The sequence below is a fragment of the Scyliorhinus canicula genome, chromosome 3, assembly GCF_902713615.1.
Source record: "Scyliorhinus canicula chromosome 3, sScyCan1.1, whole genome shotgun sequence".
Lineage (NCBI taxonomy): Eukaryota > Metazoa > Chordata > Chondrichthyes > Carcharhiniformes > Scyliorhinidae > Scyliorhinus > Scyliorhinus canicula.
In genome coordinates, this window is record NC_052148.1 from 166,587,228 (window position 1) to 166,611,410 (window position 24,183).

Below are 24,183 nucleotides of genomic sequence, written 5' to 3' on the forward strand. Positions count from 1 at the left end.
ATTTTTGGAGTGTTGGAAGATCTGGGTGCTCAGTTGGAGAAAGAGGCTGACGCAGTGGCCTTAGCCTCCTTGCTAGGTCGGAAGAGGATCTTGTTGAGTTGGCAGGATTCTGAGCCACCAAAAATAAAGTCATGGGCGAGTGACCTGGCGGAATTTCTTCACTTAGAAAAGGTTGAGTTCACCATTAGGGAGATGGACGAGGGGTTCTGCACGTGATGGAAGCTGGTCATCGACTTCTTTAAAGTGTACCAAAACCTCAGCAGGGGAGAGGGGGCTTTTTTTTTCTTTCAGTCTCCTTGTTAGGAGAGGAGGTCAAAGGTTACACTGGATAAGAGGAGGGATGAGGGAGGTAGGAGGGACTGTGCAAAGTTAGTGTTCGACAGGTTATTACATTGTCGTTGAGTAACGAGTCTGTTTTTTGTATATATTTGAAAATACCTGCAATAAACTCTTTACATTAGACCTAGACATCGCTGTTTGTGATATCTTATGATCCACAAATTGGCTACCACATTTCCTACATTGCAACAGTAATTACAATTCAAAAGAAACTAATTGCCTGTGCACTGCTTTGAAATATCGGGAGGTTGTGAAAGGTGCCATGCAAATGGCAAGAGCAAAACCACATGCTGCACAAGACTTTTATCCCACTGACAGCCCGCTCTTCAAATACTTATATCGCCGAATTGGTACAGTTCCCTTTGAACTGAAACAGGTTGTGGTAGCTAATAAAGTTACACCAATGTATTTAAACACAAGTGTTGTAAAAATTTATTTTGTTCTTTACAAATTCTCTTTCACCTTCAAATTACAGCACACTTTTTACAGTTTGGGGATTGATTGCCTCCATCTGGAAATTCTAGCTTTGGCGCTTCCAAATTGGTATTAACCCATCAAGTAGCCCCTGAAAAACAAAAATCAAATCATTAAAAAACATTTATGATATCACATCAATATCATCCATTCCCTTTCTTTGGGGCGGCACGGTAGCACAGTGGTTTTCACTGTTGCTTCACAGCGCCAGGGATCCGGGTTCGATTTCCAGCTCCAGGTCACTGTCCATGTGGATTCTCCTCGTGTCTGCGTGGGTCTCACCCCCACAACCCAAAGATGTGCCTGCTGGTGAAATTGGCCATGCTAAATTACCGCTTAATTGGCAAAACAAGAATTGGGTACTTTTAAGTTTTTTTTTAAAAGGTGAGTCTGCCAAATCAGTAATAATTGTGGGGATATTTGTACCATACAACCAAGCTCATTGGGAACTCGATGTGGCTGTCCAAGCTTGCACCAGCTCAGATACTTTCATATAATTATATCATAACTTTTAACTTTGATCCAACTGAGCTATCCTATTGGATGCTGAATATTTGATTGATTAACAGTAAAATACCCCATCACTCAATCCTAAATCTACAAGTTTCTTGAAGGCTGTGTGATTGCGTTTTAAAACAGGTCAGAGGCAATTGTTGCACAAAGATTTCCTGATTTGACAACATTTATTTTGTTGCCTAACCACTCAAGATGCATAACTAATTTAAATGCTTCCACATCAAGACTCAACAGCAAAGAAGAATTTAAAAATAATTAAAACAGGACATTTGCTACTGAACTCATTGCCTCAAATTCCACGGTCGGCCGGTTGGTAAAAATGGGTCCCCAGAAAAAAGTTTGAGAAACACTGCAATACTGGATCCAATTATCCACTGCACAAAAGGTACAGAACTAACAATATCCTCCACAGTTAATTACTTAAGTATTTATTGTGGGGACCTAGTCAATTTTTCCTGCCAATTGAAGCCTGGATTAGATTTGACCTTAGCCTAACAGCACCTATCCAAACATTTTGCACCGCTTCAATCTATAGATACAGCACCTAGCACAGACAGACAGCTAACTCAAAAACTCCTTCAAAATCCTATGTGCTTTGATATTTGGACTAGAGAGGGAAGGAGGCTCTGTTGGCCCATCTCTCCAGTTTTCTCCACATTGGCTTCTCAAGAAGCAAATATTCTTATCAAATTCCTGGAACAGATTGATGCTGGCAATCTTCCATGTGGTATTGTACTTTCTTTGTGGTTGAGCCAATGTCATTGAAGACCACAGTGGCCTTAAAGGCTAGGGAAGTCAAGATTTCAGTCGGCTCTTCCATTTCTTTTGTGAAGTGGCAGCTATTGGAAGATGATAGAGAGAAGGGCACTGTGGTAACTTGACCACCAAAAGGTAGCCGAAACATAAAGTTCCCATTCTTTAATAATATAAAAATAAAAAAGTTTAAAATATAGTTTGGACTCAAAAACGGGAGCGGCTAGTTAAATATCGAAACAAGTTTTATGCCCGCTTTGAGCAGTCAGCCAATGCAGTGCCACCCGCACAAACAGCCATGGACACACCCATACCCACTATTACAGCCTCGGAGGCAAGAGCTGCCTTCTTGAAAGAGAATCCGCAGAAAGCGACAGGCCCCGACGGAGTCTCTGGGCGAGCACTCAAGAGCCTGCCCAGACCAGCTGGCGAGTGTATTCGCAGACATCTACAACACCTCACTCCTCCGCTCCAAGATCCCCATCTCCTTCAAGAAGACCACGATAATATCAGTACCAAAGAAGAACAAGGTAGCCTGCCTCAACGAATACAGGTGGCCCCGACGTCTGTTATCATGAAATGCTTCGAGCGGTTAGTCACGAGACGGATCAACGCCAGCCTCCCAGACGGTCTCGATACTTGCAGTTCGCCCATCACCGCAACAGGTCCACAGCAGAAGCTATCTCCCTGGCTCTACAATCAACATTCAAACACCTTGACAACAAGGACACCTATACGAGACTGCTGTTCATAGACTACAGCTCCGCCTTCAACACCATTATCCCGACAAGACTTATAACCAAACTCTGCAATCTTGGATTTGACACCTCCCTGTGCAGCTGGATACTTGACTTCCTCACTAACAGACCCCAATCTGTCCGGATAGGCAACAGCACCTCCTCCACAATAGTCCTCAGTAGCCCCGCAAGGATGTGTGCTCAGTCCTCCACTGTACTCCCTATACACACATTACTGTATGGAAAGATTTAATTCCAACTCAATCTATAAGTTTGCGGACGATACGATTGTGGTGGGTTGTATCTCAAACAACGACGAATCAGACTGCAGAAGGGAGATAAATCACTTGGTTGCATGGTGTACCGAAAACAACCGCTCTCTAAATGTCAGAAAGATCAAGGAACTGATCATCGACTTCAGGAAGCGCATCACGACACACTCTCCTGTCTGCATTAATGGCTCCGAAGTGGAGATGGTCAATAGCTTTAAGTTCCTGGGGGTCACCATCACCTACAGTCTGTCCTGGTCCACTCATGTTGATGCAACAGCCAAGAAAGCCCAACAACATCTCTACTTCCTACGGAAGATAAAGAAATTCGGCATGTCTGCATCGACTCTCACAAACTTCTATAGATGTACCATAAAAAGCATCCTATCCGGCTGCATCACAACTTGGTATGGCAACTGCTCGGTCCAAGATCGCAAGAAACTGCAGATTGTGGTGAACTCAGCCCAACGCATCACACAAGGTTGCCACCCCACATTGATGCTGTATACACCTCCCGCTGCCTCAGGAAGGCAGACAGCATTATCAGAGACCCCTCCCACCCAGGCATTGCCTTCTTCCAGACCCTTCCATCAGGCAAAGATACAGAAGTCTGAAGACCCACACATCCAGACATAGGAACAGCTTCCTCCCCACAGCTACTAGACTCCTCAACGGCTCTCCCTCGGACTGATCTGTTCCCTTAAGAACACTATTCATGATGTCCTATGCTGCTCTTGCTCACGTATTTGCTTTGTTTGGCCCCTTGTTCCGCATTATAACCAATCACTTTGTCAATGTACCATTTGTCAATGCACTTTGTCCATTATTCTTTTTTTTGCCTACTATGTACGTACTGTGTACATTCCCTTGGCCACAGAAAAATACTTTTCACTGTACTCCGGTACAAGTGACAATAAATCAAATCAAAATAACAGTAACATAATAGAATTAGGACTAACGGCAGTTAAATACGAATATACACAAGTGACAACAAATTACTTCACAGCACTTACCGATGACATGAGCAACAGATTTAAACAAGATGATGCATAATAATAACACTCTAGAACAAGCACCTGGATAAAGTGGGTTTACCTTCCAAAGCAGTGTCTTGAGAATGATTCTCTTAATGGAAAAGGACATCTCACCTCTCTTTATGGAGAATATTTGAGAACCACTACTGAAGCCAGCAGCGATATCAAAATTAATTAGATCTCTCTAAACAAATAGTTAGGCTTAGACATAGACATAGACCAGTATAGCACAGAACAGGCCCTTCGGCCCTCGATGTTGTGCCGAGCAATGATCACCCTACTTAAACCCACCCTATACCCGTAACCCAATAACCCCCTCTTTAACCTTACTTTTTAGGACACTACGGGCAATTTAGCATGGCCAATCCACCTAACCCGCACATCTTTGGACTGTGGGAGGAAACCGGAGCACCCGGAGGAAACCCACGCACACACGGGAGGACGTGCAGACTCCGCACAGAGTGACCCAGTCGGGAACCGAACCTGGGACCCTGGAGCTGTGAAGCATTTATGCTCACCACCATGCTACCGTGCTGCCCGCTTGCTCCTACAAATCACCCAGGTGGAAGTTATACTGCCCAGAAATACATTACATGTAACCAATTAGTGTTACTTCTTTTACACAAACTTATCTGGCTAATTTTCCTTTAACATGATTAAAGTTCTAAGCTAGAAAAATTAAAGTGCATTTAGTCAAATGATAAACTGCAACATGTATCATCCAAAATAAAAAGGCACCTAGACAGCATTTGGTAAAAGTTGGATGACTATTACTTACGGCAGTTTCATTCTCATGAAGACTCTGGCCATGAAGAAGCTCAACAGCACACTGACGAAACCAATGAACAAAAGCAGGAATCTATTCAGTTTTGGAATGTTGGGGGCGTTTGAACGATCCAAGATTATGAATCCTAGTCCTCCCATTGTAAACAGAAAACTAGAAGCAAGACCTTCCATAATGTACTGTCCATTCACTCTGAAACGGGAAAAGAAACATCTTCAGCTCCAATCTACTGTGGCTCCAAGACAAGAAAAGTATGGGAACAGGTCATTGTAAATGTAGCAGCAACTCTTAAAAGGACTCGCAAATGAAAGATTTAGGTGTGAAAGTAGCAGACACATGTGCGCCCGATTTTGATGGATTTTTGATTACAAATCACAAAAAAGGTTATCTTTTCCTAATAACAATCTTACTTTGCAATATGCACAACAGCCCAGGCTCACGGGTGACATGGTGGCACAGTGGTTAGCACTGCTGTCTCACGGCACTGACGAGCCGGGTTCAATCCCGACCTCGGGTCACTGTCCGTGTGGAGTTTGTGCATTCTCCCTGTGTCTGCGAGGGTCTCACCCCCACAACCCAAAGATGTGCAGGTTAGGTGGATTGACCAAGCTAAATTGTCCCTTAATTGGAAAAAAAAATAAATAACTGGGTACCCTAAAATTTATTTAAAAAACAAGGCGGCTGGGGAAATTTTGAAAAACTAGCAAAACATAGGAGCAATGGGAAGGGGGAGAAATCAGCTGCAATGATTTTACAACAAGGTGTTTCTTCGCTGACCCAGTGAGTTTATCAATTAATGCCCTCACATACGAACCAAAATAAAGCTCCAAAATTCACTGTTGGCCTCTTAGCCCTTGGGTTAGAAGAAAACTACAAGAGTCCTGCAAGATGGGATGTGTGCCTCGCCAACAGGCAAGAACAGAATCAGATAAATTGTGATGCCAATCTGAAATAAACGGCTGACAATATATTATAGAGTCATAGGATGTATATTAATCCATAATAGTCCAGTTAGGCACATGCATTAGGAAACCACAATCAAGCAATGGTTCAAAGTCTTCGGAGGAGAAACGGGAGAAAACCGGAAAGAAACAATTAAAAGGCAGCAGTGTCACTCAGGCATACCTGTACGCTAGGAAGGCTACAGGCCTCTGGTGGCCATGTTCATCTGTCATTGATCCCACACTTGGAGGCTCCACAATAACATCATAAATGATACCTAATAAAGCATTAAATATTTTATAAACATAACAGCAATGAGCAGAGAACTCTATACACACTTTTTCTTTATTTAAAATCAAAAGCAATATTGGGAGAAAACAGACTGACTTTCCCTGTAACTGAAAGCAAAATGTTTCACAGCCCCAGTACTTAGTACTCTAATCATGCTGTGGAAATGTCTCCCCCCTGACCACACTGCTTCGGCAAGCGCCAGCAAATCTTCATTCCCTCATCAAGAGATTGCAAATATAACGTGTCTGGAGGTTCTTTGACCGTGGATGAGAATACACTGAATCACAGACAAGTTTAATTTATTCCTTACCCAGTGTGCAGACAGAAGTCCAGAGAAGCAGACAGCCTCTGCGCAAAATTAATTATTTCCTGACCTTCACCGACTTTGAATCAACTAAAACTGGCATAGTCAAGGACAGAAGTCAGGACCTTCCTGTTCAGCTATTCAATGCTTTAGCCAACTAAGTCATCAACATCTCAAATACACTGGGCTAAACCGCTGGCTTTGAAAGCAGACCAAGGCAAGCCAGCAGCACGGTTCGATTCCCGTAACAGCCTCCCCGAACAGGCGCCGGAATGTGGCAACTAGAGGCTTGTCACAGTAACTTCATTGAAGCCTATTCGTGACAATAAGCGATTTTCATTTATAATCACGTCAAAGGTCCATTGATTTTCTCAAATTTGGTTTCCAAAAGGTGGTTCTGAACAAAGACCTCCTCCAATAACTCATTTGGTAAAGACATTGTCCTATTTAGCTATCAGACCAGAAATTTGTAGGTTAAATCCCCATCTCTGCTGAGATGGTTGATCCGGGTTAATTGAGGGCCAGATTCACAGGTTGAGCACCCAGAGCTGGGAAAGGGAAAAGGAAAAGAATACTAATCAGTTATGGTGTCCCATTCAGCTGCCCCTAGGGCCGGGCGTTAAAACCCAACAATGCCGTTCCCAAACAGGAGCCCTCCAGCGTCCGGCTGCCTCCCGCCCACCATCACCGGAAGTCCCTAAAAATATTTTTTAAGACGACTAATGGAATACGTGCATTAAGATCCAGGGATTAGGAAGTAGTGGATAGATGTCATATACAGCTGTACACAGCCCTTGTTAGATCATATTTAGTGCACAGAGATGTAGTTCAGGGCAAAATATTTAGGAAAAATGTATTGGCCTTTGAGGGCATGCAGTACAAATTTAGCAGAACGATAGCTGGGCTCCCATGGGCTAAATCATAAGGAGAAATTAAACAAACAAATATTGTAAACCCTGGAATTTAGATAGGTTATGAGGCCATTATTAAGAGAAACCAAATAGGCTAGATAGAATCTGTCAAATTGTGGAATCTAGGACAAAGTGATTATAACCTAAAAGTTAGGGCTCTCAGGAGTGAAATTAAGAATCACTTCTGTACACAAAAGAGTGATGGAAGGTTGAAACTCTCTTCCACAAATGGCAACTGGCTGAGTTAATTGTTAATTTCAAATCTGTGACCAAGATTCCTGTCGGGTGGGGGAGGGGGGGGGGGGGGGGGGGGTCATCACTCTCCACAAAGCAGCTACAATGGTTAAGTCACAGAAAGGGTTTGAATCTTTTGAGGTCTCATAAAAGACAAATTTAAATATTTTCAAAATAGTTAAAGTTATCAAATCCTCTAGTCAAACAATCTTTCAAGAACTAGTAATAAAGTCCTATACTGAATTAAGACACCATGGCAGTGGTTGGCAGTGCTGCCTCAGAGACAGGAACCCAGGTTCGATTCCGGCCTTGGGTGACTGTGCACAGTTTGCATGCACTGAGTCTGGGTGGGTTTCCTCCGGGTGTTCTGGCTTCTTCCCAGAGTCCAAGGATGTGCAGGTTAGGTGGGGTTACAGGGATGGGGAAGTGGAATGGGCCTAGACAGGGTGCCCTTTCAGAGGGTCAGTGCAGACTCAATGGGCTGAATGGCCTCCTTCTGCACTGTAGAGATTCTATGGAACTCACAATGTAAGACTCCCTCCTTCAAGAGTTAATCCCCACTATATGCAGTGTCAAGTCAGGTCTCAGCCCCAGGTTTACAGTATATACAGTATGCAGGACAAAAGATTGATTACATTAAAAACTAACTTTAAAAAACGCCAGTGTGAAAAAACTTCGGGGCCGGCATCAATTTGAATCAGTTTAGTAACTTGCATTTCTATGGCAATCTTCACAAGAGGTTTGTGAAGATTTGTCTGGGCGAACAGTCAAGGATGGGAAGGGTTTCAGAGCGGAGGGACTGAGTATTGACTGTTGCTGGGGACGGTCCCTGTGCGCTGCTGCTGACTGGCTCACTCACCACCGGTGATGAGGAAGTAGGAGATGATGACCAGCGCGTACACGGTCATGGCGGACGGCATGTGCAGCCATCCCGGCTTCTTGAGCTTCACATTGGGACACTCCAGCACCTTAAACGGCAGCCCGAACAGCGTCTCCATGTCCGAACACTGACCCCCACCGCAACGTGTCCCGGAAGCACCGGCAATCACTTCCGGTACGCAGCCCTGCATCACAGCCAGTTGGTGATCACGTGGGCCTGTCGGTGATGATCACGTGATCCGCGCTTTGCGACCGGGCGGGCTGCCCCGTGATGACGTCACAATGGTTATTGACACTCTCGTCTCCAGCACTGAGCTGTCACGTGTTATCTGGGCTACTGGGTTGTTGATTCCAATCGTTATCAGATTCCCTATACAACTACAGGCAGGTATATGTAAATTGTCCCAGGCTGCACCCCCTTTTTAGTTTTCTGAGAAATCTGTTACTTTTTGGCTGCACTTCAGCCTCACACTCCTGACCTTTGGTTAAGGTGAAGGAGGATGACCTCCTGGTGGGACTCCTCCTGGGCCTCGCCATGCTGACCATTGGTAGGTCCAGGCAGTGGGCAGTCGAGGGGGTGATCCACCCCGACTGTCTCTTCCACAGCTATGTTCGCTGCTGGGTATCCCTGGAAAGGGAGCAGGTGGTCTGTGCTGGCACCATCGAGGCCTCCATGCCCAGTGGGTACCGTGGAGACTGGGGTGGATTATTTACCCCTTTCATGATGTTTTGTTTTGATGCAAACTTCCATCCTAGCAGGGGTATGTTCAGAGGGGAGTCCATCATACACCTGAGCATTCTGAAGACCTTGTGTGCCATTGCAGCTGAGCACCACCGATAGAATGTATTGGCCACAAACTGGATGCCCACCAACACATCAGTTCAAAAGGGGTCATCCAGCCCATTCTCTGCCACCCAGCACATCACCAATTTTGATCATCCCAGCCAGTAGTCATAGCCCTCCTCTCTGCCTGAAATTATAGCGATGGAGGTTTGAAGTTTCCTTTGAGATTCTGATTACTTTGATGCAGTATTTAAGGAACTGCATTTTTAATTTATCACAGCTTGCTGATTTAGCTTATTTGGTTAAGAGGCACAATCCTAGGCAGGCTTCTAGTTATCACCTGACGGGCCTTCGTAGCTCCTTACAGGTGTTTCTTGTCTATTACCAGGGCCTGATCAAAGTCTGGAGAGCGGTCGCCACACACCACATGATGGAGGAGTGGCTGTCATCAGGGAGCTGTTGCTCAGGAATCCGCACATCCACCGGGAGTGTGCTTGGTGACAGAATGAGGACTACACATCCCATGTTAAAGACAATGTAAAGAGGCGACATTGACTTTAAGTTTGTGAAAGCAGTAATATTGCCTTGAGGAACTGTAAACTCAGTCTGCCATTTTACCATTAACTAGCAGCATTACAAAAAGAAAAGCTCTGCCCAGATTGAATACCTGGCCCCATCTCCAGTGTTTCGATTGGAACTGCTGTATCATTGCCTACAAGACTAATTCATCTTGAATGCCTACCTCATCGTGGGAAATTAACGCTACTGAAATACTGTATTATGCAGTTTCGGTTTGCAGCCTGCTGACCTCCACGAAGGAATGCTTTATTGGACTTTGAATCTTGACTTTGGGCCCACATAAAACAATTTATTTTCTCTGTGGGTCTTTGCATTGTAAATCTCTTTCTCTATCCCCTTTACCTTCAAAATGCAGAAGAGGAAATATTGCCACCTTCTCTTGCAGTTTGAGTGTATGCAAATAAACTAACCCTTTGAGTTCATCCTACCTTATGTTTGCTGTGCGGTTGTTAAAAAAAATTGAATCACACCAAAACTGAGGGTTTGGAAATATGCCATCACTTATAAAGAGGCAAGGAAATCAAAAACACCTTACTGTTCATGGATGGGTGATGAGAGCAGAAATTAGTTCTGTTTAAATGAACCCCACCACCCCTACCCATAACACAATACTGAATCTATTTTATAGGTCACCAATTAGTGGGGAAGATATAGAGGAGTAAATTTCTGTGCAAATACAAAGAAGCACAAAGACTACAGTGATTATGGGGGAATTTAGTTATCTAATAAACCGGAATCGTAATAAGAGAGAAAGGGGGAAGAGTTTTTGAAGTGTGTTCAGGAGACTTTCCTTGATCAGTATGTGGGGAATTTTGAGCCTGTGTTAGCTGTCAGTGTAAATGGAGGCACGGACCCAAAATCTCACAAGAGTCGGGAAACTAGACTCCCACCAATGAGATCTAATTTCCTGATTTTCCAAGCCCTTTGCCCATAATGTAATGAGGTTCCCACCCAGGAAGGTCGTGAACCTCATTTCAATAAATTATATATCATTAACAAGCTGTCTCACCAGCACTTCCACCCTCAGAAACCATAAAATTGTGAACCTTGTAACATCACCTCTTAAGGGGATCTCAGGGGAGGCAGTAGCGTAGAGGACTAGTAAACCAGAGACCCAGAGTAATGCTCTGGGGACCCAGGTTCAAATCCCATACTGCAGATGGTGAAATTTGAATTCAATAAAAAATCATCTGGAATTAAAAAGTCTAATGACCCTGAAACCATTGTCAATTGTCGTAAAAACTCATCTGGTTCACTAATGTCCTTTGGGGAAGGAAATATGCCATCCTTACCTGGTCTGGCCTACATGTGACTCCAGACCCACAGCAATATGTTTGACATTTAACTGCCCCCTTAAGGGCAATTAGGGACGGGCAATAAATGCTGGAACAGCCTGCAGCACCCACGTCCCATGAACAAATAAAAAAAAGAGGTGAGCGCATAGGTCACCATTGCCAACCAGGAAGTCCAATGGAGTGGAGGCACCGGAGAGGATGTGGGAGAATCTGCCAAGTCATTCTCAGGGACAGGAGAGGGGGTTTGTGTCCTGGCAGTTGGGAGTGGGGGAGGGGCTTCTGCTCACAGGCCTTTGCAGGCTTCCATTATTGTGGTGCTTGTGGTCTCAAAGGGGCCTGGCGCTTGTTGGGGATGTGGAGGTTGCACATCTCGGGTCACCCTTGCTGGGATTTAACCGATTGTTCCTCTGAGAGATTGCTTTTCTTGGGTGGCAGCTAGGAGTGGATGGGAGTGGGAAAATCTCCACGGTCAGCACAATGAGGTCCCAAGGTGGGGTCCGGTGTCATGCCAGGTCGGATGGGCAATGTAGGTGACAATAACTTGCAGTGGGGAGTTGCTCCATGAAGGCAACAGGATCCTGCTAGAAAGGGGGCAACAAATTGAATTGAATTGATTTATTATTGTCACATGTGTTAGTATACAGTGAAAATTATTGTTTCTTGCATGCTGTAGAAACAATGCATACCGTACATAGGGAAGGAAGGAGAGACTGCAGAATATAATGTTACAGTTATATCAAGGTGTAGAGAAAAGATCAACTTAAGTCAGTCAGGCCAGTCACATTTATGCCCCACCCTCAGGCTGCAAGGGGCAGCTGTAGGGCATGAACAGTGTGGATGGGCACTGCCAATGGTCCTGGACACCAGCCTATCAGGGAGCTTATCATGAGTAGCTCGGTGTACAAGGTGGAAGGCTCATATGATCCACTATCCACGAGAACTGGGGGAATGCAAATTAAAGTTAAGGATCAAGTTGAGTTCAATTTGGAGTCTTGAAATAAGTCAAGTGAGCATCACCTGCCACAGGAGGTTGATTTCAGAATTCAAATTTAACCATCTACATGGTAGGATTCGAACGTAGGATTTCAGAAAATTGCCATAAGTTTGTGGTTATCATTATTTTGAGGTAAATCTATTAACCAAGTTATAGTCACGATGAGTCTCGAAAAGGTTTGTCCAAATAGTTTTATTTCCAACACCAAGTCAGTGAAGCCGCTTAGCGGCAGAGAGCATAAGTAGTTCGAGGCGGGACCATCCGAAGATGCCGGTTTCCTTTTGCGCCCTTCTTTTATCAGGTGAAATTAATGATCCCTGCAGTTGGGCTTTCGCCCTCCAGCAGGGGAGCTCGTGTTCCACGAGCCCCACAGGGCGATCAATCGGGTCGACCTTGTGGGTCTCATGAGGTTAAAAACATCCCACCCTCACAAAGTCCGTCTGTCACAGGGTGGAGGAGGCCTCCTTCTTCACCTCACCCGCCTTTGCGGACCTGAGTCAGGGGGCATGTAACGCATTGGTGAACATCGCTTCCCCACCGATCATCTGGGATGGGCGCCATCGGTGACCATTCCTTGGCAAGGCTGTCACCAAAAAAAATGCCGCTTGTGTCTCCATGTCGGATCCTGTGTCTTCCACCTCATGGTGTCTGCTCCCCTAGGGTGTCTTACCCCTTGGCCCTTGGGTGAAGGGAAGGAGGGATGAAGGGCTGGCTCATCCGGCGGGGTCGGTCCTGATGCTGGCTCCCTGCTGCGGAAGTGGTCTATCTGCCTTTTCACCGTCCGCTCCAGTGTTTTCACCGTATATGGTACCGGTCCAGCATGTTCCACTGTGGTCCCTGGTATTCACCGGGCTCCTTCTCCGAAGTTCCAGATGTATACCGTGTGCACCAGTTTAAAACTTCTGTCCTGCGTCCGTCTGCTGCAATACTGCCTCTGGAGAACTTGTCTTTGTTCTACTTTCCCGCTAATATCAGGGAACACCAGACTAAGGCTGGTCCTCATCCTCCGGCCCATCTGCAGTACCACCAATATGTGTGGCGTGTTACAGTAGTTGAATAAGCAATGTTCCAACCTCGTCTCCACAGATCCCGTGGCCTGTTTCCTCATGCTCCTGTTGAACGTCTGCACTGCCCGTTCTGCCAGACTATTTGAGGAAGGGTGGTATGGGGCGGTCCGAATGTGCTTTACCCAGTTTGACTTTGAGAAGTATGAGAACTCCTCGCTGGTAAAAGGGTTACTGTTGTCTGTGACCAGTACCTCCAGGATGCTATGGGTACTAAATTAGAGACGCAATTTCCCAATGGTAGCCTTCAAAGCGGTGGACGACATTTGATGGATATCTAACCACTTGGAATGGGCATCGGCTATCAACAGGAATTGAAAGGGTCCGGCAATTGTACCCAAGGTTGTCCTGGCCACACCCAGGGGTGGAGGGACATGACTGGTGGGAGCTTTTGATGTTCCTGACATGTGGTGCATTGCTGTGCCAACTGCTCGATATGGCCATCCAAGCCGAGCCATCATATGTAGTTCCTGATGAGCATTTTCATCGTCGACACACCCAAGTGTCCATTGAGTAAGACCTGAAGTATGGACTTTCCACCCTGGCTGAGAATCAGAACGTGGGCTCCCCACAGGAGGCTGCCATCCTCCATGCTGAGCTCTTGCTGTTTAGTCTCGAGAACCTACAGCTCCGAAGGCAGTTTCCCCTGCCAACCCCCGTGCAAGATGGTACGGTGTAACTTCACCAAGACTAGGTCCTTCTGTGTCGCGAATCTGTGCGTTGGTGACTGGCAGAGTGTCCATAAAATTCAAGGCCGATACAACTTCTTCAGTCACTGTTTGGGATGAATTTCCCTTAATAATTCACTATTCTGAGGAATGACCACAGTTCAGTCATGTTCTCAGGTGGGGAGGCTTGTTTGCTGGCCCATACCTTCTCCTCCATCGGGTGCAAGCCGTACCTGTTGACCTGGTACATGACCCTAAGTTCGTGACCTCGTTTGCATGAAAAACACATTTGCACCTCTTAAGGAGGATGCATATTCAGAAAACCGGCAGTGGACTTCCGCAGGTGCTCCTTTTTTGCAGCTCTGGTGAGCAGGACATCATCCAAGTGAACTGCCATCCTTGGAAGTTCTTGGAGAATGTTCTCCATAACTCTGTGAAAAATTGCACAAACCGATAATACGCCAAATGAAAACCTTGTATATTTTTGTAAAGGCCCCTATAGGTATTAATGGTCACGAACCTTCTGGATGCCGCTCCAATTGGAGGTATGTGTAACTCATGTCAAGTTTAGAAAAGGGGTGTCCTCCAATCAGCTTTGGATAGAGGTCTTCCATGTGCTGCATCGAGTACCCATCCAAGTGAGAGACCTTGTCCATTGTTAACTTGTATTCCCCACATTGAAAGATGGTTTTATCCGACTTCAGCACCAGGACTATAGGCGCTGCCCGCTCCACGAATTGTACAGGCCGAATGATTCTAAGGCTTTCGAAATGATTGAGCTCATCATCTACCTTCTTCAGTAAGGCATAGGGAACTGGATGGGGCCTATATTACCTCAGTTGGGCTTCAGGGTCTATGTAGATTTTGGTCACTACACCCTTGATCTTTCCCAGACAATTCTGGAAGACTTACGGATATTTCCCTAGGACCTCTCATAAACCCCCGGTGCCCATCCTGAAAACCTGCTGCCAGCTTGGGTGGAGCCTCTGCAACCAGTCACCACCCAACAGACAGTTGGGTCCGGGTCCCTTACTACTATCAAAGGCAAATAGATGTATGCTGACAATCAGCAACTAGCGACATTGTTGTGCCTGCGATGACCAACGGGCCAATGAGTGCATTGCCAAATGTGCCTCAATAACCCCAGGTCAAGGCATTGGATTCCTCACCTGACCTTCTTAAAAATTAAAAAAATTAAAATTGCTTATTGTCATGAGTAGGCTTCAATGAAGTTACTGTGAAAAGCCCCTAGTCGCCACATTCCGGCGCCTGTTCGGGGAGGCTATTACGGGAATCGAACCGTGCTGCTGGCCTGCTTGGTCTGCTTTAAAAGCCAGCGGTTTAGCCCAGTGTGCCAAACAGCCCCTTGCAAAGAACTGAAATAACAATTAAACACCAGCCAGCTTGGCATTGGCCAGGAATCGAACCCTGAACCCTGGCCTCCCGCATGGCAGGCGAGAATTCTACCACTGAACCACAAATGCTACTCACTTGAACGTCTGCCAGCGTCACCTTCTGGAATGTCTGCCATCCTATCACTGAGACCGCAACTCCAGTGTCAAGGTCCATGACGAATGGGTGATCATTAACCTGGACAGTGACTTTGATGGGGGAGCACGGGGATGCAGTTCAACCTTCCTCGCAGGTTGCAGATAGAAAACTCTGGCTCTCGACGGGCATGTCCCTTGACCAGGGCGACACACTTATGGCTGATTTGGACTTCCTGGTCCCTGAGGTTCCTCCGAGCACAGATGTAGCACCTCTGTGAGTCCTCATCCAGGGGTTCAGGATGTCCAACAGCACCACTCTGTTTAGCCTCATCACCAGGAGTCCGAAAAGGTTAGTAAAAATACTTTTATTTCCAACACAAAGTAAAGTCACTCAGCGACAGAGAGCACAATTAGTCACAGCCAGGATCATCCGAAGATACTGGTTCCCTTCTGGCCAGCTTTTAGGAGGTGAAATTGAGTGAGGGGGCTTGTATTCCACAAGCCCCACAGGGAGAGCAATCGGTCCATCCCGCGGGAGTTACAACATAAGTAAACTAAATCAAATAGGATGCGAATCCCAGCCCTGGGTCACTGTCCGTGTCGAGTTTGCACATTCTCCCCATGTCTGCGTGGGTTTCACCCCCTCATTCCAAAGATGTACAGGGTAGGTGGATTGGCCGTGCTAAATTGCCCCTTAATTGGAAAAAATGAATTGGGTACTCTAAATTTATTTTTTAAAAGTCACAACTGAGATCACAATCGGGATGGCACAGACATCTGTCACAGAGGGAGATGAGGGGCTGGAATCATTGTTTTTGAGTGCGGAGGATCTGTGGCGTTTTATGTCAAAGAAATCGGCGGCAACCCCTCACCGATCCTGCGACCAGCGATGGACTAGCAGCCACACTGAGTAAAACTCCTAGCTCCCAAGATATAAAGGGCTGGACAATGGCGGGGTCCATGGCTGCGCCTGCGCATGGCAATGACCCTGCAGCGGTCACATAGTAAAACATGGCGCTGATCGCACGCGGACCCGAACTGCCAGATAGTGCCTCACTGCCCACTGCCTGACCACCCCCAGGCCAACCCCAACCTTCGCGGAAGTGCGCACCCCCCCCCCCCCCCCCCCCCCCCCCCCCCCCGTCCAGTAGCATAGCTCCCGCCCGACTGTGGGGCTGTGGACACAGTCGCCACAACTGGTTCCCATCCGTTGAGACCACACGTCAACCATATGGTCGGGAACTCGGCCCATTGGGCATGGAGCATTGGCCTGGCCAATTGCTACCCCGACAAGTAAATGTCATACAATGCCCGCTACGAGAATAGACACTCCTGACCCCTTTAGTCCACACCAACTGGAAGCCTGCAGATCCAGGACAGAGCAAGAGCCCATTGTTCCCTGATCCGGCAGTTCCCTTATTCCAGATAAGTATTGGCCTAGTATTGGTAGGAATAGTTTAGTCTTAGTATTATATGCATGAGTAGTAAATAACTGTGTAATAATAAACGTGCCTTGTTTGAACTTACTAACTGGTGTATTGAGTCATTGATCTGAACTTGAACTTGAACCTTGTGGTGGTATCATAAAGATACCTGGCGACTCTAGAGCTAAGGAGTAAAACAGAGCCAATTGAGTGGAAAGCACACTCACCCAGAACGAGCAACACTAGCCAGCAACAGTGGAGTCATGAGGCGCCGAATCAAGTCTTACCAGCATGAGGAGACAACACGTGAGGCAGGAGGCCGCCTTGAAGACTCCAGGCGAGTGAGGTTAGTGAGACGGTGAGCATTGGGGAAGAGATTGTGAGGGTATGAGAGGTGATGGGGAAGATTGTGAGGGAGAGTGTGGGAGGACCAGGCATTTTGGAAGGAAGGAGACTTTGTGAGTTTCTGAGGTGGAAATCGGCAGGAGAAGAGTAAAGAGAGTCTTATGTGAAATCCAGAGTCACAGCTTCATAGTTAAAAGATTAATCCAATTTTTGCAGAGCTTTAATTAACATTGGATTGATTGTGCAAAAGCCTGCTCTTTCAGAAAATTCATTAAAATCAAGATCAGCTTCTTTAGCAATATGAAATGACCCTATCAATCTGGCTGTCAACAATGCAGAAAATTGAAGGCAAGGCAAGAGGTCAAAGGCAGCAAAAAGACAGTTTGTCATTTTACATTAAAAAGTTCAAAATATTGAGCAGTCCAAAACTGCACATTCATTGTCATCCACCAAAAGTATGGGTGAATTATCTGATGACAAGAAGTGGAATCTGAAATGGCAAGAGAACTACAAGATATTTCTTCCGTTGAAGTGAGGGAAGAAACCTACCCCCAAAAGATATTGGCGGATGGTTTAGCACAGTGGGCTAAACAGCTGGCTTGTATGACAGTACATAAGCCAGCAGCGAGGGTTCAATTCCTGTACTGGCCTCCCCGAACAGGCGCCGGAATGTGACAACTAGGGGTTTTCACAATAACTTCATTGAAGCCTACTTGTGACAATAAGAGATTATTATTGCCTTATGGCCAAAATCTGTTCCGCTGATTATAATTGAATATTTCGTACTAAATAAACCAGAAAACATAGATGAAAAGGAAAATTTAAGAAAAAAGTTTGAGGTTGGAGGCCGAAAGCAGGTTAGAAGTCTTCATAATCCCCTTTTTCAAAGGATGAAGAGAAATGGGATGACGGAAATTAGAAATTGGTTGCTTTTTTAAAAAATCTCTTAGGCAGTCTGCTGTTGTGTTTGCGAGTTATTCCTTGACCCTAGTAAAGGGAAACAGTCATTTGTTGATGGGTACTCTAACTGGAGAAATGTTGGAAGAAATATTGCTGATCATGGGACTTCCAAAGCTCATATAAAAGCTATGTGTGCATCCGTTCAAAGATGTAAATTATCTAGAATTGATGTCACATTATTAGCTTAGTTTCAAAAGGAGTGTTCTTTTTGGAGGAAAGTGCTAAGATGTGCTGTTTCCTCAGTCAAACTGCTGTCTTCTTTCGGACTACCTCAAAGAGGACATAATGAGTCATCATTGTCAAGTCAAAGAGGTATTTTTTTAGCCTGCTTTGAATATCTCAGTGAATATTGTGGCTCAGGGAAGATCAACTTTTTAAAACACCAAATCTACAATGACTTCATCATTATAATAGCAGAGCAGTTCAGAAACCAAGTAAAATATGTCAAATACTAGTCCATAATAGTTGATACAACACTAGATATGGCTCGTATGGACCAATTAACATTAATTTTAAGATATGTGACAAGTGATGGTAATATTGTGGAGCAACTTCTTTGTTTTGTCCAGCTACAATCCCACACTTCTAGAGACAACAGTTTTGGAAATCATTGAAAATTTAGATTTGGACATCAAAAAATGTTGTGGGCAGAGCTTTGATAATGCCACAAATATGGCAGGATAATATTCAGGTCTGAAAGCACTGAAAAATGAAAACCCTTGTGCATCATTCAACTCATGCTCCAGTCACTCCTTGAATTTAATCTGCAATGCTGCAGCTGAATCCTGTGAGGGAGCTGTCCGGTTTTTCAACTTTGTTCAAAACATGTATGTCTTTTTGAAGATAAAGTGAAACAATTCATTAATTTCATTGATAATGATGAGCTCTGTGCTTCGAGATCAGCAGCTGATTTGTACATGATGGTTTGCAGGCAACCTTTCCAAATGTGGAAACCATTTTGAAAATATTTTATTTATTTATTTTTTATAAATTTAGAGTACCCAATTCATTTTTTTAAATTAAGGAGCAATTTAACGTGGCCAATCCACCTAACCTGCACATTTTTGGATTGTGGGGGTGAAACCCACGCAAACACGGGGAGAATGTGCAAACTCCACACGGACAGTGACCCAGAGCCGGGATCGAACCTGGGACCTCAGCGCCGTGAGGCAGCAGGGCTAACCAACTTTGAAAATAATTTTAACAATACCTGTCACAAAGGCTTCTGGTGATCGTTCTTTTTTGTATTGAAACGAGTTAAAAATTATTTGCGAAGTACAATGAATCGGGAACATTTGACAAATTCAGCAATATTGATGATTGAAAGTACACCTTTACAAGATTTTACTTACAATGATGTAATTGATAAATTGGGGAATAAAAGGTAGAGAAATAGTCTAACTAAATTGCCATGCCAGCAAGGGATGAAACAAGAAAATCTTAAAAATCTTCATATTCTCTTGCTCAAATTCAATTTTTCAAAATGGATCTCTGCTGGTCTGATAAATTAGCTGCTGCTGGTCACGTGCTGCTGGACAAGACTGGCCTTCGAGAACAAAGAACAGAATCCTGCAGACAGAGCCACTGATATTGGACTTGGACTCACTGGACACTCCGCTCATTTACAGCAGTAACATCTTCGATTTTGTCAGGAAATGAGGAAGTCAAGTTTTGAAACTAAATGAGGCTCTAAAATATAGTGAATGGCACTGTATGCATCTTGTTGATTGGAGTATGCTGCAGTGATCCCGCCATGGCGGATGGTGAAATTTAATTTTTTTTTTCTTTTTTATTAATTTAGTGTACCCAATTCATTTTTCCAATTAATTTAGCGTGGCCAATCTACCTACCGTGCACACCTTTGGGTTGTGGAGGTAAACCCACGCAAACACGGGGAGAATGCGCAAACTCCACACGGACAGTGACCCAGAGCCGGGAGCGATCCTGGGACCTCGGCACCATGAGGCAGCAGTGCTAACCCACTGCGCCACCGTGCTGCCAGTAAAATTTGAATTCAATAAAAATCTGGAATTAAAAGTCTAAAAGGTGACCACGAAATTACTGTCAATTGTAAAAACCCATCTAGTTCACTAATGCTCTTTAGGGAAGGAAATCTGTCATCCTTACCTGATCTGGCCTACATGTGACTCCAGATCCACAACAATGTGGTTGACTGTTAAATGCCCTCAGGGATGGGCAATAAATGCTGACCCAGCCAATGACGCCCACATCCCATGAACAAATAAAAAAAAAGTGATGTCATTGGCTGACTTTTATATCTCGTTGCTCATCAGTAAGTTCCAAGCCTGCTCACCTCGAAACCCGCATCACAATATTGACCATCAGGGAAGCTTGGATTTCAATTCAGCAATTATTCGTACAGGCGGGTTTTTACAAGTTAAAAAGCACTGAAGCAGGGAACAATTTGTGTATTTTTGTGGCTTGCACCTTTCCGTTCTGTGGGACGAGGGTGGGCTGGGTCGGGTGTGCCGTGATGTCGTGGGGTGGGGGGGGGGGGGCAGAACTGAAGGTGAACGCAGAGCCCCACAAAGTATAACTCTGCCCCCACCAGCATATTTGAAGGCAGGGGTGCTTATAAAGTACAGCACATGGTCGCCCCACTGCCTTTCAGCACACTCCGGACCTTTATCCCATATTACAGTGGCAGGGAAAGCCTCAGGCAGCCAACCTGCCCCTAAGCCTGTTGAGGCCTGTAGTGGCCAATTAATAACCACTTAAGGGCCTCATTTTTCTATCACCGCTATTTTACCCCAGCAGGAGTGGGCAGAGAGAAGGCGGATAGCCCGGTAACTTTCACTGCATGGGCTGAGGACAGGCAAGATGGAGGTGATCACTTTGTGGGTTACCCTGTGCCCATTTAAGGCACCCTCCACAAAGATAATATCCCCCTTTAGACACACCCGCTGTCATCTCCAATCCAGCAACCACGGGTCCAGCTGCTGCCCTGGACCTACCTTAAAGTCCAGCTCCGTTACCTCCTCTTGTTTGAGGATTGGCCGACAGCTCTCCAAGGCAGGAGATAAATGCTTTCACTTCCTCCTTTTCTCAGCAGAAAGCACTTGACTGCTTTTGATATGGTGAGGACGTGTCAATTATAGCTAGATATTTATAAACATTGTGGTTCGCTCACAGCAAGGGACTTGGGACACATTCAAGCATGAAGGGAAATGATGATAAACAGTCCAGACACCTGGGTATCTGGAAGCTATTGTTCTGTCAATTACAACCTTGTATGACAAATGCAGGAATTTTAGATATATTGAATGATAAGCATTTAGTAATTTACCGGTTAAATGCCTGGGTTTAGAGTGTGTTTAACTGCAAGACCAGAAAGCTTTAGGAGCCAGTGGTAAAATTGACCAGAGTCAAGGGACTAGGCTAATGCAATGTTATATATCTTGGGGGAGATCCTGGAGAGTTAATGTGTTTTCAGCCTGGGAAGTTGATTTGTTTTCAGCTTCGGGAGATGACATTGCCAATGTATTCAGGCATTTTGAGAAAGCTTTTTGAGTTGAGTTCTAATCTGGCTACCCTTTTAGACCACAAGCAAAGTATTTTGCTCCCAGTAGGATAATTTAAAAAGAATAATAGTATTTAAAGAAGTGCAGACTTGTCTGAGGACAACGCGGAAGCTGAAACAAACCAGTTCAAACAGCTTTTTGAAGACATCCAGCCAGAGTCTGCAGGGGTTCTAACATGACCCAAATCTGTTCTGGAAAGCAAGTTTTACTCTGTACCATTGGGATTTGTGATGGATTGACAACTGTATGTTTTTTCTTTCTTGTATGTTAATTGGGAATAGAGATTACAGTTAAGGGTATTGTATTTACTGTATTGAGTAGTATTGTTTTTTTGGTTTTTTAAAAATAAATTTAGTGTACCCAATCATTTTTTCAATTAAGGGGCAATTTAGCATGGCCAATCCACCTAGCTTGCACGTTTTGTTTTGGGTTGTGGGGGCGAAACCCACGCAGACACGGGGAGAATGTGCAAACTCCACACGGACAGTGACCCAGAGCCGTGATCGAACCTGGGACCTCAGCGCCGTGAGGCGGTTGTGCTAACCACTAGACCACCGTGCTGCCCAGTAGTATTGTTTAAGGGGTAATTGTAAGCTATTTTCAGGTGTGATGTTAAAGAGTTTAATAGTGTGTTACTAATAAAGTTTAGTTTTAAAATAACAAATCCCTATTTCTTTATGCAATCACTCCTGGAGCGAAGTATTCTTTCATAATAATAATCTTTATTGTCACAAAGTAGGCGTACATTAACACTGCAATGACATTACTGTGAAAAGCCCCTAGTTGCCACATTCCGGCAACTGTTCGGGTACACAGAGGGAGAATTCAGAATATCCAATTCACCCAACAAGCACGTCTTTCAGGACTTATGGGAGGAAACCAGAGCACCCGGAGGAAACCCACGCAGACACAGGGGGAACGTGCAGACTCCGCACAGACAGTAACCAAGCCGGGAATCGAATCCGGGACCCTGGCGCTGTGAAGCAACAGTGCTAACCGCCCCCACACAGACTTACAAAATAAACTAAAATATTGGTGTTTTGGTTGAGTATCCTAGCTACTATTGGGCGCTGGTCAGGAATGTGATACTTGTAAAAACTATTTCTGATTGAGGGATCTGATGGGGGTCTCTGATATGGGGGTCTGATGAGAGTCTGATGGGGGGCTGATGGGGCTCTAGTATGGGGGTCTGATGGGGATCATGGGAGGGGTCTGATGAGGAATTCTGATAGGGGTTCCGCTGGGAGGCTGGGGTGGGCAGGATGTGTGGTGTTGGAGGGGGGGGGGGGGGGGGGAGGATGGACTTTGGGGGCACCTATGTTACGTACATATCCCCTTGACCCAGCATATCAGGGCCACACTGGAAAATACTTGCACCAATCCACGCCCGAGTTATCCCAGCTGAGAGGGCTAGAGCATCACAGAGTAATGGAGAATTGGGTTGCCAGCCTGTAAATTGGATGCACATGGGTTCAAATGACCCAGGCATGTAGCCCGCTGCTGCCAGTGGCAGGAGACCGGAGCATCGGAATGGGATCAGCTCTCAGTGCTGCATCTGGAACTCCCCTCCAGGCAGCGGGCGGCAGAGAATGGACTCCCCAATCTGCATTTGGACCCCATTGTGGAGGGGACTGCATCTGTTGAGGTCCAGACCTGATGGTGAAATTGTCTTTCCTCTGATATACTTGACTGACCTGCAATTTCTGCCTGTATTTCAGATTTCCAGCATTTGCAATTTTGTTCTACTTGTACCAACACTACTTACTCTTGGAATTCGTTTCTTCCCTCTGCAGCCTATTCATATTGTGACCTTTATCCAATCGGAATTGGAGAATAAACCTCTGGTACCTGTTTACCTTTCCAGCTCTGTCGGACTAACTGCACGCAGTCACAGATGTCTCTGTCTCCTCAGCTTTGTTAGCTGCCTGTTTGTGGCTCCGCCAATCGGAAGGTGAACTTTGCCCAGCCCTTTCCATTCACTGGGGATTTCGAACAGGTGTTGGCTGGTGGCAGGTGGGAATCACAACAGAATAACTAACCAATGAGAATCAGCGTTGCCAGCAACAGCAGGCAAAGCCATTTTCTGAGGGTGGATCAGGATGCGCGGAAACTTGTTCAGAAACCTCCAGATGTAGTAAACAGCTGCAGCGCAGGAAGAATCTCACCTGTTGTTACGTTGCTTTGGTTTCACTCAGTAACAGGCAGCGCCTGTACTGCTTCTGTTTTAGCTTCAGTGCAAGCGGGAGGGGGAGGAATGTAGCATCAGCTCTGCTTACAGGTTGGCCGTCGATGAAAATGTTGTAATCCAAGTTAAATATTAACCAGTCGTTTCAGCGTTTTGTCTTCCATTACACCCATCGGCAAAAGTAGGAGCAGCTTCACAGACAACAATGGTAAGCTTGTTTAATTTGAATCAAAATATGTAATTTCTGGTCAAATCTATTCTTACCACAAGTGTTCCGATGGCTTTCAATATAGTGTACGCACACAGCTGATTATTTGACAAAAAGACTGAAGTGAAAGGTGGAGAAGCTGTGAACAATAACAACTCTACTGTAATCCGAAAAGGCT

General features: G+C 45.3%; 2 protein-coding genes and 1 long non-coding RNA gene across 3 annotated transcripts in view; 2 read left to right on the plus strand and 1 right to left on the minus strand.

Annotated features, from left to right (window-relative positions):
- Positions 1 to 745: 745 nt before the first annotated feature.
- On the minus strand, positions 746 to 8,674 carry ostc (oligosaccharyltransferase complex subunit). The gene is made up of 4 exons (XM_038791658.1): positions 8,448 to 8,674; positions 6,032 to 6,125; positions 4,901 to 5,098; positions 746 to 904 (listed from the first exon to the last, which is right to left on the minus strand). The coding sequence occupies exons 1-4, from the start codon at positions 8,656 to 8,658 to the stop codon at positions 886 to 888; spliced, it is 522 nt and encodes a 173-aa protein (XP_038647586.1). The 5' UTR covers positions 8,659 to 8,674; the 3' UTR covers positions 746 to 885.
- On the plus strand, positions 8,662 to 10,258 carry LOC119963082. Its single transcript, XR_005460022.1, has 2 exons — positions 8,662 to 8,855; positions 9,640 to 10,258. It is a non-coding gene; the product is annotated as an uncharacterized LOC119963082 (long non-coding RNA).
- Positions 10,259 to 23,522: 13,264 nt separating this feature from the next.
- Positions 23,523 to 24,183, plus strand: part of si:ch73-234b20.5 (uncharacterized protein LOC449923 homolog) — a 63,215-nt gene continuing 62,554 nt past the window's right edge. The window contains exon 1 of the mRNA XM_038791659.1: positions 23,523 to 24,005. Coding sequence (XP_038647587.1) covers positions 24,003 to 24,005 — 3 coding nt within the window. The 5' untranslated portion in view covers positions 23,523 to 24,002. The remainder of the gene's footprint in view (positions 24,006 to 24,183) is intronic.